Here is a 16,563-nt window from a genome sequence, read left to right as displayed (position 1 = left end):
AGAAAACCACCCAGCTCAGAGAGCACAAGGAGAAGGGAGGGAAGGAAGGTAGATAGATCACTGATGACGATCCGTAGTTGGGTCATGAAACGTCTCTCTCTATCTTCAATGGTCTTTAGATCCACAGACAAACCTCAGTTTCCCCCAGAATAGGCAACAACTCAACTTCTATCTTCTCAACCACCTTTAATTATCAAGGGAAGCAACAGTGCTTCATGATTTCATTACCTTTTCTTTCTATATTTGCATCTAGCTTGGGATTGAGCCAAGATGGAGAGCCCAACAATGCACATAACAGAGAATAATAATAATAATAGTAATAATAATAATAACAACAAGTAGTAGTAGTAGTAGTAGTAGTAGTTGGAAGGGACCTTGAAGGTATTCTAGCCCAGCCCCCTGTTCAGGCAGGAACACTATACCATTTCAGACAAATGGCTGTCCAGTCTCTTCTTAAAACCCTCCACTATTGGAGCACCCACATCTTCTTGTGGCAAGTCATTCCACTAGTTAATTGTTCTCACTGTCACAAAATTTCTCCTTATTTCAAGGTTGCTTCTCTCCTTGAATAGTTTCCATCGCAAACTACGTTTTTAAGAAGAGACTGGAACGGTTGCTGGAATTGGGTATGTGTAGTTTAACGAAGAGAAGGGTGAGGGGGGACATGATAGCAGTCTTCTAATGTCTCAGGGGCTGCCCCAAAGAAGAGGGAGTCAAGCTCTTCTCCAAAGCACCTGAAAGCAGGACAAGAAGCAACGGATGGAAACTAGTCAAGGAGAGAAGCAACCTAGAACTCAGGAGAAACTTCCTGACAGTTGGAACAATTAACCAGTGGAACTCCTTGCCTCCAGAAGCTGTGAATGCTCCAACACTGGAAGTCTTTAAGAAGAGACTGGACAGCCATTTGTCTGAAATGGTATAGGGTTTCCTGCCTGAGCAGGGGGTTGGACTAGATGACCTCCAAGGTCCCTTCCAACTTATTATTATTATTAACCATTTGTCTGAAATGGTATAGGGTCTCTTGCTTGAGCAGGGGGTTGGACTACATGACCTCCAAGGTCCCTTCCAACATTATTATTACTATTACTATTATTACTACTATCACTATCACTACATCATCATCATCATCATCATCATCATCATCATTATTATTATTATTATTATTATTATTATTATTATTATTATTATTATTATTATTATTATTATTATTATTATTATTATTATACCATTCCACTGATTAACAATTCCAACTTTTGGGAAATTCCTCCTTAGTTCCAGGTTGCTTCTCTCCTTGGTTAGTTTCCAACCACTGTTTCTTCTCCTGCCCTCTGGTGCTTTGGAGAATAATTTGACACACACGCACACACACACACACACACCTTTGTGGCAGTTTAACCACAGTGATTTTTTTGGGAACGTCTCTCATCGCCCTGAATACTAACCTGTGTGTTTACGTCCTCCATGGAGGTGAAGGAAGACACGTAGGAGTGAGCCAACGTTCCCTGGGCTGGAATCCCGTAGAGTTTCCCGGCGAGGACATTGCTGGTGAAATCAAAACCTGGAAAAGGTTAATTTGGAAGATTGGGGGGGGAAGGGAGAGAGAGAATTAGGACACAGGAGGAGAGGAGCTTCCAGAGGTAGGCAACCTCGGCTCTTTTATGACTTGTGGACTTCAACTCCCAGAATTCCTGAGCCAGCATGGCTCAGCTTGGAAACCTCTCCCATCCCCCTCAGCATGGCTGGCTCAGGAATTATGGGAGTTGAAGTCCACCAGTCATAAAGTGGCCTAGGCCTAGGCCAGGGGTAGGCAACCTCAGCTCTTTTATGATTTGTGGACTTCAACTCCCAAAATTCCTGAGCTAGCATGGCTCAGCTTGGAAACCTCTCCCTTTCCCCTCAGCGTGGCTGGCTCAGGAATTCTGGAAGTTGAAGTCCACCAGTCATAAAGCGGCCTAGGCTTAGGCCAGGGGTAGGCAACCTTGGCTCTTTTATGACTCGTGGACTTCAACTCCCAGAATTCCTGAGCCAGCATGGCTCAGCTTGGAAACTTCTCCCTTTCAGCATGGCTGGCTCAGGAATTCTGGGAGTTGAAGTCCATGAGTCATAAAAGAGCCAAGGTTGCCTAGCCCTGCCCTCTGCAGAACCTCTTGGGCTACGGAATGACCGTTTGAAGTTACAACAGCACGGAAAAACAGTAACCTATACACAGTTTTCACTCTGACGGTTTGCAGCATCTCCATGGTGGTCCCTGACATACGACCCGTTCATTGAGTGACTGTCTGAAGATAGATAGATAGATAGATAGATAGATAGATAGATAGATAGATAGATAGATAGACAGACAGACAGACAGACAGACAGACAGACAGACAGACAGACAAGACAGATGACAATGATAGGATAGATAGATAGATAGAGATAAGATAGTGATACAGATAGATAGATAGATAGAGATAAGATAGTGATACAGATAGATAGATAGATAGATAGATAGATAGATAGATAGATAGATAGAGATAAGATAGTGATACAGATAGATAAAGATAGTGATATAGATAGATAGATAGATAGATAGATAGATAGATAGATAGATAGATAGATAGATGATAGAGATAAGATAGTGATACAGATAGATAGAGATAAGATAGTGATACAGATAGATAGATAGAGATAAGATAGTGATATAGATAGATAGATAGATAGATAGATAGATAGAGATAAGATAGTGATACAGATAGATAGAGATAAGATAGTGATACAGATAGATAGATAGAGATAAGATAGTGATACAGATAGATAGATAGATAGATAGATAGATAGATAGATAGATAGATAGATAGATAGATAATGATAGGATAGGTAGATATAGACAAACAGATGACGGATGGATTAGATAATGATAGATGATAATGATAGATTAGATAGATGATGGATGGATAATGATAGATAGATAGATAGATAGATAGATAGATAGATAGATAGATAGATAGATAGAGGACAAATGAGATGGATAGATGAACGACAGACAGAAAGATGAGATACATAACCGACCGACAGATGATAGACAGAAGGATGATAGACAAATGACAGCTAGATGAATGAGACAGACAGACCCGCAATGTCACATGACGTGTCACGATGTATTGCAATTTTTTTTCCATTGCCAACAATGGGGTGGGTGCGGTTTTGGCATGACACATCTGGCCCGTGGACCGGCAGTTTGACACACCTGGGATAGATGATAGTAATAGATCATAGCCAGATGACATATATGTAAATGAGAGATGGGAGAAACACACACACACACACACACACACACACAGAGAGAGAGAGAGAGAGAGAGAGAGAGAGAGAGAGAGAGAGAGAGAGAGAGAGAGAGAGAGAGAATCCAAAAATCTTGGTCCCTTTGTTCTGGCTCTCTAATCCAGATGGTGGAAATCTAGCAGTTCTTTTAAAGAGACCAATTGTCCAAAGGAGGTGCTACAAACAAGCAAGCGCAGAAGGGAAGCAAGAAGATATTGACAGGGATATGCAGGAGCCTTTCTTTGCCTCCGCAAAAGGGACCAAAACATTTCCAAGTCCTGAGAAACGAGGTAACGCTGGGAAGCAGTGCCTGGGCAGACGCCTCCCCGATTCACGAGAGTCGAAAGCGGCCTGGCCATTCCCAACGAAAGCGGTTTTAGCCTCCCTGTGGAGTTGATCTCGGGGTCTGGCCTACCTCGGGGGGGGCTGACCTCAGGCCTCACACAATAGCCTTCAAGAGGAGAGTCACAAAGCGGACCTTACCGCCCACGTAGGAGTACTTGGACGCCGAGAGGCCTCCGTCCAGCCCCTGAGCCCGACGCAGACCCATCTCCATCAGCTTCTTCTCTGGGCCAGCTGCGAGACGGAACCGGGCGGCGTTGGTAGTCACCAGACTGCAGAAGAAAAATCCAATGTCAAGTTTCCGACGTCTGGGCTTTTCAAGTGACTGAGGCCTTGTCTACCTTAAAATTCAGCCTAATACACCGGCAAATGCTTGCTCGAAGGAAGCTGGAATCTGAAATCTCCGCCCCTTGCACAATATATTAAAACACAATTCTCCACCTTTCTAATTTTGTCATTAATCATATTCTCCAATTGATTTAAAGAATCAGTTTCCACCAAGCTCTTATAATAATAATAATAAGTTGGAAGGGACCTTGGAGGTCATCTAGTCCAACCCCCTGCTCAGGCAGGAAACCTTATACCATTTCAGGCCAATGGCTGTCCAGTCTCTTCTTAAAAACTTCCAGTGTTGGAGCATTCACCGCTTCTGGAGGCAGGTTGTTCCACTGGTTAATGTTTCTAACTGTCAGGAAGTTTCTCCTTAGTTCCAGGTTGCTTCTCTCCTTGACTAGTTTCCATCCGTTGCTTCTTCTCCTGCCTTCAGGGGCTTTGGAGAATAGCTTGACTCCCTCTTCTTTGTGGTAGCCCCTGAGATATTGGAACACTGCTATCATGTCACCCCTCACCCTTCTCTTCATTAAACTAGGTAAGGTAAAGGTTCCCCCGCACATGCGTGCTAGTCGTTTCCGACTCTAGGGGCCGGTGCTCATCTCCGTTTCATAGCCGAAGAGCCAGCGTTTGTCCGAGGACGTCTCCGTGGTCATGTGGCCGGCATGACTAGACGCCAAAGGTGCACAGAACGCTGTTACCTTCCCACCATAGTGGTCCCTATTTTTCTACTTGCATTTTTACATGCTTTCGAACTGCTAGGTGGGCAGAAGCTGGGACGAGTAACAGGCGCTCACTCTGCTACGCGGCACTCGGGATTCGACCCGCCAGACTGCCGACCTTCTGATCGACAAGCTCAGCGTCCTAACCCACTGAGCCACCGCATCCCTTTTCATTAAACTAGACATACCCAATTCCAGCAACCGTTCCCTATATGTTTTAGCCTCCAGCCCCCTAATCATCTTTGTTGCTCTTCTCTGTACCCTTTCTAGACTCTCAACATCTTTTTTACATCGTGGTGACCAAAACTGGATGCATTATTCCAAGTGTGGCCTTACCAAAGCATTGTAAAGTGGTATTAGTACTTCACACGATCTTGATTCTATCCCTCTGTTAATGCAGCCCAGCACTGTGTTGGCTTTTTTTGGCAGCTGCAGCACACCGCTGGCTCATATTTAAGTGATTGTCCACTAGGACTCCGAGATCCCTCTCACTGCTGAGCAAGGGACCACCTATACTATACCTGTGCATTTGATTTTTCCTGCCTAAATGTAGAACCTTACTTTTTTCACCATTTCACCATTATCTTCCTTAATTTCAGACGGCCTTGAGGAACAATCCTCCTCTTCCCCCCTCCCAACCTTAATCCAATCTCTTAAGGCAATACACAAGTTTAACATATGAAATGGCTACTTCTTCATCTCTTGTCAAGCAAGAACATTCGATGTTAGCAGCTTTGACATCCAAATGAAGAAGGTCAAGACCTGCCACCACTTCAACCCCTGGATTGACACGATCCTCGGCTCCATTCGTTGAGCGAGGTGTAGTTTTTTTTATTAGAGGTCAAGTGTATGGCAGCATTGAACAGCCAGGACTGAGAATCGCCCGCCAAAACCCCCAAGTTCAACTTTTCCATCCTTAATGCCCCCACCCACCCATTGCCCACCATCTTATAACCAAGCAGGTTCAGGCAAGATGTTTTCACAACGATCAGTTCAAGCACCGATTAGAATGTGACTCCCTCCTTCCTCGGGCCAAGTAACCTTGAAGCAGAGTCTCGAGGAGACCCAGCCCCTACTTTCAATTTCCCAAGCATTTTCCCCCCCCACCCAACCTTCATCCTCATAGCATAGCTTAAGGTGGCAGCTAACAGAGAATTAACTAGTTACCATAATATTACCTGGTCATCCACCTGTTACCGAGCACTAATGCAGTTAAGGACACTGCAAAGACTGGCTGCATTTAAATATTTCTTTTATATTTCTTTATTTTCTGATGTACGTGAAAATTGGGAACAAAACAATTCACCTCCTAATCTTTCAAAGAGCTTTTACAGAGCCTGGTGGACTTTGATGGACCGAACTAGCTAACATTTCACCCAAAAAATATCCTGTGGAAATCTACACATATGGACCCTTTACAATTAAATCTACAACCTCTGTTGTTGTTTTTTATCTGTACATTACATAAAAACTTTTGTTCATGTAATCTTTAACTGAGCGAAACGGTGCATCGTAGGGCAACAATTTTTGAACCAAGTTTTTCAAATGGGATAGGTTATAGAATTTGTCTAATTTGGGATCCAGGACTTCGGTGGAAATTATTACATTCACTCAGTAAACCTTGAAATATCAATCTCCGATCCCTTTTGGGGGGAAATTGTTAAATTTCCCAGGAAAAGATATGCCCAATATTACAATATTGGAAAAAAAAAGGTTTTCAAAAATGGGCCGGGGTGATTGACACTCAAAACGGGTCGTTTTTGAACTGGAAAGGTTTAAAATCTAAAATATTCTGCCCTTCACTTTTAGGTCCCTGCAAGCCAAACCTCATGCAGACTCACCTGGCATAGTTCACCAGGCACAGCAAGGTGGTCTCCATCAGCTGGACCACCAACAAGGGGCCTCTCACCTGGAGTAACGGCACCTGAACGGACAGAAGCGGGGAGGGAGACGCGGGCCATGAGAGGAGACTCTTTGCAACTGCCCAAGAACTCTTTATCTGAGCTTATCTGGGGTGAAGCCTAGAACACACAGTCCTTCCAGCGAAAGTTGGGGCTAGTCCAGGGGTAGGCAACCTCGGCTCTTTTATGACTCATGGACTTCAACTCCCAGAATTCCTGAGCCAGCCATGCTGAGGAGAAATGGAGAGGTTTCCATACTGAGCCATGCTGGCTCAGGAATTCTGGGAATTGAAGTCCACCAGTCCTAAAAGAGCCGAGGTTGCCTACCCCTGGCCTAGTCAAATTAACAATCCTTCCTCCCTTCCCTTCCTCTCAACCTCCCTCCCTTCTCCTTCCTTCCTTTCGCCAGCCTGTCCTTTCTTTCCCACCCTCCCCCTTCTTTCCTTCCCACTTTCCCTCCCCCTTCCTTCCTTCCCTCCCTTTCTTTTTCATGCCCTTCTTCCTCCCGCCCTCCTTTGCTTCCTTCCCTCCCTCTCCCCTTCCTCCCTTTTTCATGCCCCCTTCTTCCTGTCCCTCCCTCCTTCGCTTTCTCCTTCCCTCCCCTTCCTCTCCCCTTCCTCTTTTTCATGCCCCCTTCTTCCTGTTCCTCCCTCCCTCCCTTCCCTCGCTCCTGCCATCCTTTTCTCACTCACTCACTTCATTTTTTTATGCCCTCTTCCTCCCTCTCTCCTTCCCCCTCCCTTCCTCCCTCCCTTCCCTTTTCATGTCCTTCTTCCTCCCACACTTCCTCCTTCTTTCCCTCTCACCCTCCCCCTTCCTTCCTCTCCCTTCTTCCCTTCACACCTTCTTCCTCCCTCTCTCCTCCCTTCCTCCCTTTTTCCCCTCTTCAGGCCTCCTTCTTCCTCTCTCCCTCTTTCCCTCGCATCCACCCACCCCTCCTTTCCTTTCTCCCCCCCACTCCCTTCCCTCCCTAAGGTAAAAGGAGTGCCAGGATCCCCTCCTGCCCTTCTCCTGGGACCAAGGTGGATGTTCTGAGCTGCTCCACGCTGCCCTGTGTCAGGGGGACGTGGCCAGAAGTCGCACTCGAGACCCTCACCCTGCAGAAGACCACGGAGCCCTCCGGGGCGGACGAGATGGAAACTTCGGAGGCATCAACCGTGGCCAAGTACTCAAAGAAGGCTTCCTCCGTCGTGGCAGGAAGGATGGACTTGAGATACTCAATCTCTGAAACAAAGGGAAGCCACGTAAGCAATCCAAAACTTTTTAAGACTGGGAAGAACACACACACACACACACAAAACTCACAAAGCATTCCTTTCAACCACCAGGAATTCCCCAAGTCCATCTGCTACGTAATTTTCTTTCAAAATTACGTCTAGCGATTGCTCCTAACAGCCTATTTTCTACAGAAAATACAACCACTATGCTCACAAGTTGTAAATCAGGTCACTGAGGTGACCGACCCGATTTTAAGACCTTTTCTGCAGTGGTCACTAAGCAAACGCTGTGGTCATTAAGGAAAGAGTTTGCTGGGGCAAGGTTAGCCGAAAAAGGGAAGTAAATCTAGGGCTTTTTTTGTGTGTGTGGGGGGAAGTACTAAAGAGTGGCTTAGTCACCCTGCGATGCTGCAAATGGTCGTTAACTGCGGACCGGATGCCGAGCATCTGACATGCAGTCACATGATTGCCGGGTGCTGGGCAGCTGGCCCTCAGACGTTGGACAGAGGTACCCCAGGAAGATCTGTCAGCAACCGGTCATCAATCCAGGCAATTAATAAAGGAGAATATTTGTGGAGAGGAGGAGGAAGAGGAGGACTGTGGGGTCCTTGGTGCCCTCTGAACTTGATGATTTCCTTGCAGACGTTTCATTATCCAACTAGGGAACATCATCAGTAGTAGGATTTGTGGAGAGGAGGAGGAGAAGGAAGCCTATGGAGTCCTTGGTAATCTCTGAGCTTGGTGGTTTCCTTCCAGATGTTTCATTACCCAACTAGGTAGCAACATCAATGCTAGAAGAGAGGAGGAGGAGGAGGAGGAGGAGGGGGAGGAGGAGGAGGAGGAGTGGTGGTGTAGGGCCCTTGGTGCTCTCTGAGCTTGGTTGTTTTCTTACAGATGTTTCATGACCCAACTAGGTAGCATCTTCAATGCTAGAAAAGAGGGAGGTTTGTAGAGTTGAGAAGGAGAAAGGGAGGAGGAGGAGGAGGAGGAGGAGGAGGAGGAAGCCTATGGAGTCCTTGGTGCTCTCTGAGCTGGGTGGTTTCCTTGCAGACATTTCATTACAAACTAGGCACCAACATCAGTGCTAGAAGGGAGTGGGGCCTGCTCTCTCAAAGCACGCCACTTGTACATAATCAACAGAGAACAAGCTCCATTCCCACCTAGCACTGATAATGTTGCCAAGTTGGTCAATGAAACGCCTGCAAATAAACTACAAAGCTCAGAGAGCACCAAGGGCCCCACAGTCATCTTCCTCCTCCTCCTCCATTCTAGAACACCCCCCCTTCTAGCACTGATAATGTCACCTAGTTAGGTAATGCAAACTTCTGCAAGAAAACCACCAATCTTCCTCCTCCCTTTATCTCCTCCTTCTCCTCCTCCTCTCCACACACCCCACTCCTTCTATTACCTAGATTATTATTATTATTAATTATTATTAATTTTATTTGTATACCGCCCTTCTCCCGAAGGACTCAGGGCTAATGAAACGTTTGCAAGAAAACAGCCAAGCTCAGAGAACACCAAGGACCCCACAGTCCTCCTCCTCCATTCTACACCCTCCCTCCCTTCTAGCACTGATAATGTTGCCCAGGTAGGTAACGAAATGTCTCTTAAGCAAACCATCAAGCTCAGAGCACCAAGGAGCCCACAGTTGTCCTCCTCCTCCTCCTCCTCCTCCTCCTCCTCTCCATAACCCCCCCTCCCTCCTAGCACCCCCTATTTGGATCATGAAACACCTGCAAGAAAGCAACCAAGCTCAGAGAGCATCAAGGATCTCACAAGCAACGCTCAGCTACATACATTCCCCTCAGAACACACAGCCGCGCAAGCCGATCCGTGTGGCCTCCAAGCACGCCTCAATGGTCCTTCACAGTTAAGATTCAAATGGTATAATACAGGGCTTTTCAACCAGTGGTACGGGTACCACCTGTGGTACACTGGCACCTGGCAGGTGGTAGGCGACCATCCTAGAAAAGTGGTAGCGGGGGAGGGGAATGCGCTGAACCGGTGGCAGCACCGCACAAGCCTGAGCGAGAGACGGCTGGAGCTGCAGGGCTGTCGGGGCTCAGCGGAAGCGCCAGGATCAGCACCAGGATCCAGCTGGAACTCAGCACCGATCCTGGCGCTTCTGAGCCCAGAAGAAGCACCGATCAGCTGGAATTTATTTATTTATTTATTTATTTGTTGAATTTATATACCGTCCTATTCCCGAAGGACTCTGGGCAGTTCACAGGGCAATTAAAACAATACAAAAAAGACTGAAATAGAATTAAATTAGTAAAGCCCACAATTCCTAATAACAATAAAATTAAAATTTTAAAATTAATTTAATATAATTAAATACTTTAAAATTTAAAATCCCTCAGTCCAGGCCAGACAATTCGAACCACCAGGTTTTTAAGTCCCGGCGAAAAGAGCGAAGGTCGGGGGCAGTCCGAAGCTCCATCAGCAGTTCGTTCCAAAGGGCGGGCACGCCCACCGAGAACGCCCTCCCCCTGGGAATCACCCACCAGCAATCTCTAACCGGCGGCACCCTGAGGAGGCCCTCTCTATGGGAGCGCACAGGGCGATGGGAAGTTGTTGCTGGCAGCCAGGTGCTCCCGTAGGTAATCCGGACCCATGCCATGTAGGGCTTTATAGGTCATCACCAGCACCTTGAATCTCACCCGGAGGGCAACCGGAAGCCAATGCAGCTCGCGGAGAAGAGGTGTTACATGGGAGTATCGGGAGACCCCCATCATGACTCGCGCGGCCGCATTCTGCACCAGTAGAAGCCTCCGAGTGGTCCTCAAGGGCAGCCCCATATAGAGAGCACATGGGGGAATGTTGCAGCATCTCTTGTGATTTACATTCAGAGGCTTGGCAACTGATTCATATTTATGACGGTCACGGTACTCGGACGTTGCCATATGCTAAAAGTGGTACAATGGGTGAAAAAGGCTGAAAGGCCCTGGTATAAATATTGCTCCTTCCAACAGAGTCCTAAAGTCCATTTGAAATCCAGCCAATCCCACAGGTGGCAACGATGTGCCGGTAACTGGCACAGCTGACGGGCACCTCAAGGCCTTCTCCACTTTCGTTTCTCCACAACCCTCTTGCTGAGAAGGGAGACACATACATTCCTTTCCCGAGAGGACAGAGGCGGGAGAGGGAAAGTAGAAAGTGAAAGTTATCCCAGGCTGAACAATGCTTCTCCCCCCCCCCCCACAAGAGCACATAAGGATTTGGGGCCCTGACATGCCCACACAAGACTGCCTCTTGCAACATCTCCGGGCAAGCTGAGATCCAGCTGTTGGGCAGAGAGCAGGTGTGGTTATATCGCACCTTTGTGAGTTACCGGCGTCTTTCAACTGTTCACCTGGTGTGCAGGAGACAACACTCCGAAGCTGGACCTCCCATGGCATGAAGACACACAGGCCCCCAAGAAAAAACGAACCCACTTCTTAATTACGGAGGAATAAAATACTTCTTAAAATTGCACTATTTCCTTTGCATAGAGCAGGGCTAGGCAACCTTGGCTCTTTTAGGACTCGTGGACTTCAACTCCCAGAATTCCTGAGCCAGCTGTCAAGGTTGCCTACCCCTGGTATAGATAGAGTAACACACTTTACTGCTTGTTGTTGTTAGTTGCAAAGTCGTGTCCGACCGATCGCGACCCCCACGGACAACATTCCTCCGGGCCTTCTTGTCCTCTACCATCTTCTGGAGTCCATTTAAACTCACGCCTCCTGCTTCAGTGACTCCATCCAGCCACCTCATTCTCTGTTGTCCCATTCTTCTCTTGCCCTCAACCTTTCCCAGCATTAGGCTCTTCTCCAGTGAGTCCTTCCTTCTCCTTAGGTGGCCAAAGGATTTGAGTTTCAACTTCAGGATCTGGCCTTCTAAAGAGCAGTCAGGGTGGATCTCCTCTAGGACTGACCGGTTTTATCGCCTTGCGGTCCAAGGGACTCGCAGGAGTCTTCTCCAGCACCAGAGTTCAAAGGCCTCCATTCTTTGGCGCTCAGCCTTTCTTATGGTCCAACCTTCGCAGCCATACATTGCAATTGGGAAGACCACAGCCTTGACTATACGCACTTCTGTTGACAGGGTGATGTCTCTGCTTTTTAGTGTGCTGTCTAGATTTGCCATGGCTTTCCTCCCCGGGAGCAAGCGTCTTTTAATTTCTTGGCTGCAGTCCCCGTCTGCGGTGATCTTGGAGTCCAGGAAAATAAAATCTGTCACTACCTCCATTTCTTCCCCATCCCCATCTTTACTGCTAGTCCCCGGCATACAACCATTCATTTGGTGACCGTTCAAAGCTACTCTTGTGCACAGAGCCACTGACGAGAGAGAGAGAGAATTTACAGATTGGGTAAGACCTGGCTCAAAAACAGGTGAGAGGCACCTTGGAGTCCTACTGGACGATCACTTGACTTTGAGCCAGCCGTGTGCGGCAGCAGCCAAAAAAGCTAATACAATCCTGGGTTGTATAAACACAGGCATAGAATCAAGATCACGCAAAGTATTAGTACCACTTTATAAAACCCTAGTAAGGCCACACCTGGAATGCTGCAGCCAATTTTGGTCACCAGATCACAAAAAAAGATGTTGAGAGTTTGGGAAAAATTCAGAGAGGAGCAACTAAGATGATCCAAGGCCTGGAGACTAAAACATACGAAGAACGGCTGCAGGACTTGGGTTTGGCTAGTCTACAGAAAGGAAGAAATAGGGGAGACACGATTGCAGCGTTCCAGTATTTGAGGGGCTGCCACAAAGAAGTGGGGGATGTCCATCTATTCTCCAAAGCCCCTGAAGGCAGGACAAGAAGCAACGGATGGAAACTAATCAAGGAGAGAAGCAACCTGGAATTAAGGAGAAACTTCCTAACAGTGAGGACAATTCACCAGTGGAACCGCTTGCCTCCAGACATTGTGGCTGATCCGACGCTGGAAGTTTTCAAGAGGAGATTAAACAGCCATTTGCCTGAAATGGTATAGGCTGTCCTGCCTGAGCAGCAGGCTGGACTAGAGGACCTCCAAGGTCCCTTCCAACTCTGTTATTCTGCAAGGGTCTCCTGCCTGAGCAGGGGGCTGGACTAGAAGACCTCCAAGGTCCCTTCCAACTCTGTTATTCTGACATCTTGCGGAAATTGATGTCTACTGGAAGAAGTGGAATGGCTTCAGAGTCCCACTCTCCTCTGAAGAGTCAGAATTTCGACTTCTCCCCTCCAGGGGGATTCAGTTAAGAGCAGCTGGATCAGGAAACCCATAATCCACAGAGCCGAGCTTCCCCTCCCAGTTTGGCTGCAGTTCAGCAACCATCCGCCAAGGGATGCTCAAGGGAGATTTCTGCCTGCCCCAAACGGGGGATTGGCCCCTTCCAACCTCCACTCAACCCAGCCAGCGACGCCACACTCACAACCGGCAGAAACCTTGCCGCATCCAAATTCAACGGCTCAGGCTGAATAGCAAGTACCAGATGTCAAGTTACAAAGCCCGAATAAAATCGGGATGAAACAGAGAAAGAGTTGAAAAGAATAAATTAGGAACAGGCTTTTGAAAAACAGCGACGGAAGCGGGTTGAACAGCGAAACAGGTTAGAATCTGCACAGAGTGTTCCTTGGTTGATTTCCAAGTCCCGTTGATATTGTAAGTCGTGCCGAGTCATCGGATAAAAAAGAGATGGGAAGCGCAGATATTGTTTCATAAGAGATCAGCAAACACCAATTAATCTGGAGACGTGAAAAAGGGGGAGAAATTTGGGAGGGAAAAAAAAAAGCTGGTTGCAGGACCCTAAAATTTTGACGGCGGAGGGCGGCAAACTGCTCCATTTAAAAAAAAATAGCATTGGGGGGAGGGGGCTTTTAGGAACTTAAGGCCAATGTCCTTTTTTAGTGAGCATTCCTACGTGTTTAATTTCCTTCTGGTGTGATCCTTTATTCAGCACCATCCTAAACACAGAGTAATAGGATGGGAAGGTCATCTAGTCCAACCCCCTGCTCAGGCAGGAAACCCTAGACCATTTCGGACGAATGGCTGTCCAGTCTCTTCTTAGAAACTTCCAGTGTTGGAGCATTCACAAGTTCTGGAGGCAAGGAGTTCCACTGGTTAACTGTTCTCACTGTCAGGAAGTTTCTCCTTAGTTCTAGGTTGCTTCTCTCCTTGATGAGTATCCATCCGTTGCTTCTTGTCCTGCCCTCGGGTGCTTTGGAGAATAGCTTGACTGCCTCTTCTTTGGGGCGGTCCCTGAGATACTGGAACACTGCTGTCATGTCCCCCGTCTCTCTCTTCGTTACGTGTCCGCATATGTGAGTCCAGGTGAATTCGTGCTCGAGATTAAGACAAAGGTTTGCGCACACCACTCTGCAAGTTTTTCTCTGCAAAAACAATTCTCAGACACTTATGTTGCCACCGTCACAAATACGAGTCACTGGGCAAGCCCCTGAATTTGCATCAAGTGCTGCAATGGTCGCAAGTCCCTTGTTGCGGTGTCGTAATGTTGAGCGGTCACTAAACGAACCGCTAAGCCGAGGACTAGCCATGCAAATAAATGAATATTACAAATAAATATGCAGGAGCCCCAGGCGAAGGCTGCGTGGGAAAAGGCAGGCCTCAGCCGGCGGGGTAAAGTTCCACGGGGGAGGGGGGGGTTTGCACCAACTATGCTGTGTGCGCAAAACGCTGCTGAAGAATGTTGCAAGTGTGCATGCCCCATTAACCGACATGCACGCATGCATGCCCCATTTGGATTCTCTGCAAACTCCCATTCAGCCACGCTGTCGCTGCTGCTCCTCCTCCTCCTCCGAAGCCACAAGCCTGGATCCAACCAGAGGCGTCGTCTTTTCAGAGCGCCGAAGCGGGCAAAGTAGCCCCAGTTTGGATAATAAGGGGAAACTGAGGCAGGCAACCTCTGAGGTTTTGCACACACACGTCAGCGCCAATGTAAGATTTACCGGGGAAGGAAACAGCTCCTCTGCCGCTTTCAGACACATCGCCCACCCTCCTGGCCTGCCTGTCTTCCTCCCCACAGCTCCCCGGCCCCCAACATCTGGACTGGCAGCTGGCCCTGGCCTGCCCCATTGAAGGCAGCTCCAATTCCCACATGTGTGTGTGTTTGTGTGTGTGTCCCTGGCCTGCGCCATTGAAGGCAGCTCCAATTCCCACATATGTGTGTCTGTGTGTGCCCCTGGCCTGCCCCACTGAAGGCAGCTCCAATTCCTCTGTGTGTGTGTCTGTCTGTGTGTCCCTGGCCTGCTGGTTCACCTCCTGTGTGTGTGTGTGTGTGTGTTACCATGGCCTGCCTCAGTGAAGGCAGCTCCAATTTGTGTGTGTGTGTGTGTGTGTGTGTGTGTCTGTCCTGCCCCATTGAAGGCAGCTCCAATTTCCACATGCTACGGGTTCACCTCCTGCCCCAAAGCAGCAACTGTGTGTGTGTGGGGAGGCACCATGGTCTGCCCCATTGAAGGCAGCTCCAATTCCCACGTACGTGTGTGTGTGTGTGTGTGTGTGTGTGTCTGTGTGTGTGTGTGTCCCTGGCCTTGCCCACTGAAGGCAGCTCCAATTCCCAAGTGTGTATCTGCCTGGCCTTCCCCATTGAAGGCAGCTCCAATTCGTGTTTGTGTGTGTGTGTGTGTGTGAGAGAGAGAGAGAGAGAGATTCCGTCCGTCCCTGGCCTGCCCCATTGAAGGCAGCTCCAATTCTTGTGTGTGTGTGTGTGTGTGTGTGTGTGTGTGTGTGTGTGTGTGTGTGAGAGAGAGAGAGAGAGAGAGAGAGAGAGAGAGAGATTCCGTCCGTCCCTGGCCTGCCCCATTGAAGGCTGGCTCGGGGGTCGGGGGGGGGGGGACGGGGTCGGAACGGACTCATCCTTGGGATGGGAGACCACCAGGAAATCCCACGGCGGCGGGGAAAGCCCCCGAGGGGCCAGCCGCAGCCAAGAAAAGGCGCAACGTGGGTTGGGGATTCCAGGGAATCCCTTTGGGGAAGCCCCGGGATCCTTCGCCGCCCCCGAGGCTCGGCCCGCCCGCCCACCCACCCACCCACCCACCTGGCCTGGCCGCCGCCTTCCCCAAGCGGGCGCCCGCGGAGCCGTGCCCGGGCACTCACCGGCGGGGCTGAAGCGGAAGGCGCCCAGGAAGGCCAGGCAGTCGCCCAAGCCGGCGCCGAGGGCGAAGGCGCCCTGGAAGGGGCAGCGGCGGAAGAAGAGCTCGAAGGCGGCCGGCTCGCGGTGCCGCCCGGCCCGCCAGTAGCCGTAGGCCATGGTGAACTGGTAGAGGTCGGTCAGCAGCGCCAGCGAGCCCCGCCGAGCCTCCATCGCCCGCTCTGCCGAGCCCCGGGCCGCCGAGCCCCGCCCACCCTGGCCGGCCCCGCCCCTCCTGGCCGGCCCCGCCCCCCGCCCCGCCCGCAGAAGGGGAAGCCCCGCCCCCCCGCCTTGCCTTGGCCGGTCCCCCTGCGGGCCGGGACCGGCAGCCTGACGCCCGCGGGCCATGCCAGCTCAGCCCGGGAACGTCTACAGCCCGGGTGGGGGTCTTCCAACTTGGCCCTTGGAGGACTGGCGGACTTCAACCCCCAGAATTCCTCAGCCAGCCAAGCTGGCTGAGGAATTCTGGGGGTTGAAGTCCGCCAGTCCTCCAAGGGCCAAGTTGGAAGAGCCCTGTCTTGAAGCATCCCGGCTGAGGAATTCTGGGAGTTGAAGTCCGCCAGTCCTCCAAGGGCCAAGTTGGAAGAGCCCTGTCTTGAAGCATCCCGGCTGAGGAATTCTGGGGGTTGAAGT

At 49.4% G+C, this 16,563-nt stretch overlaps 1 protein-coding gene across 1 annotated transcript in view; it reads right to left on the bottom strand.

The window, feature by feature from the left end:
* NAPRT (nicotinate phosphoribosyltransferase) overlaps window positions 1-16,106 on the bottom strand; it is a 35,843-nt gene extending 19,737 nt beyond the window's left edge. Inside the window, exons 1-5 of the mRNA XM_081323056.1 lie at window positions 15,897-16,106; window positions 7,695-7,822; window positions 6,539-6,621; window positions 3,787-3,917; window positions 1,443-1,558 (exon numbers count right to left, since the gene is read on the bottom strand). Of these exons, the coding sequence (XP_081179182.1) occupies window positions 1,443-1,558; window positions 3,787-3,917; window positions 6,539-6,621; window positions 7,695-7,822; window positions 15,897-16,104 (666 nt within the window). The 5' untranslated portion in view covers window positions 16,105-16,106. The remainder of the gene's footprint in view (window positions 1-1,442; window positions 1,559-3,786; window positions 3,918-6,538; window positions 6,622-7,694; window positions 7,823-15,896) is intronic.
* Window positions 16,107-16,563: the final 457 nt, after the last annotated feature.

Source organism: Vipera berus, assembly GCF_964194415.1.
Source record: "Vipera berus genome assembly, chromosome: 3".
Classification (NCBI taxonomy): domain Eukaryota; kingdom Metazoa; phylum Chordata; class Lepidosauria; order Squamata; family Viperidae; genus Vipera; species Vipera berus.
This window is presented reverse-complemented; position numbering and strand designations above follow the sequence as displayed.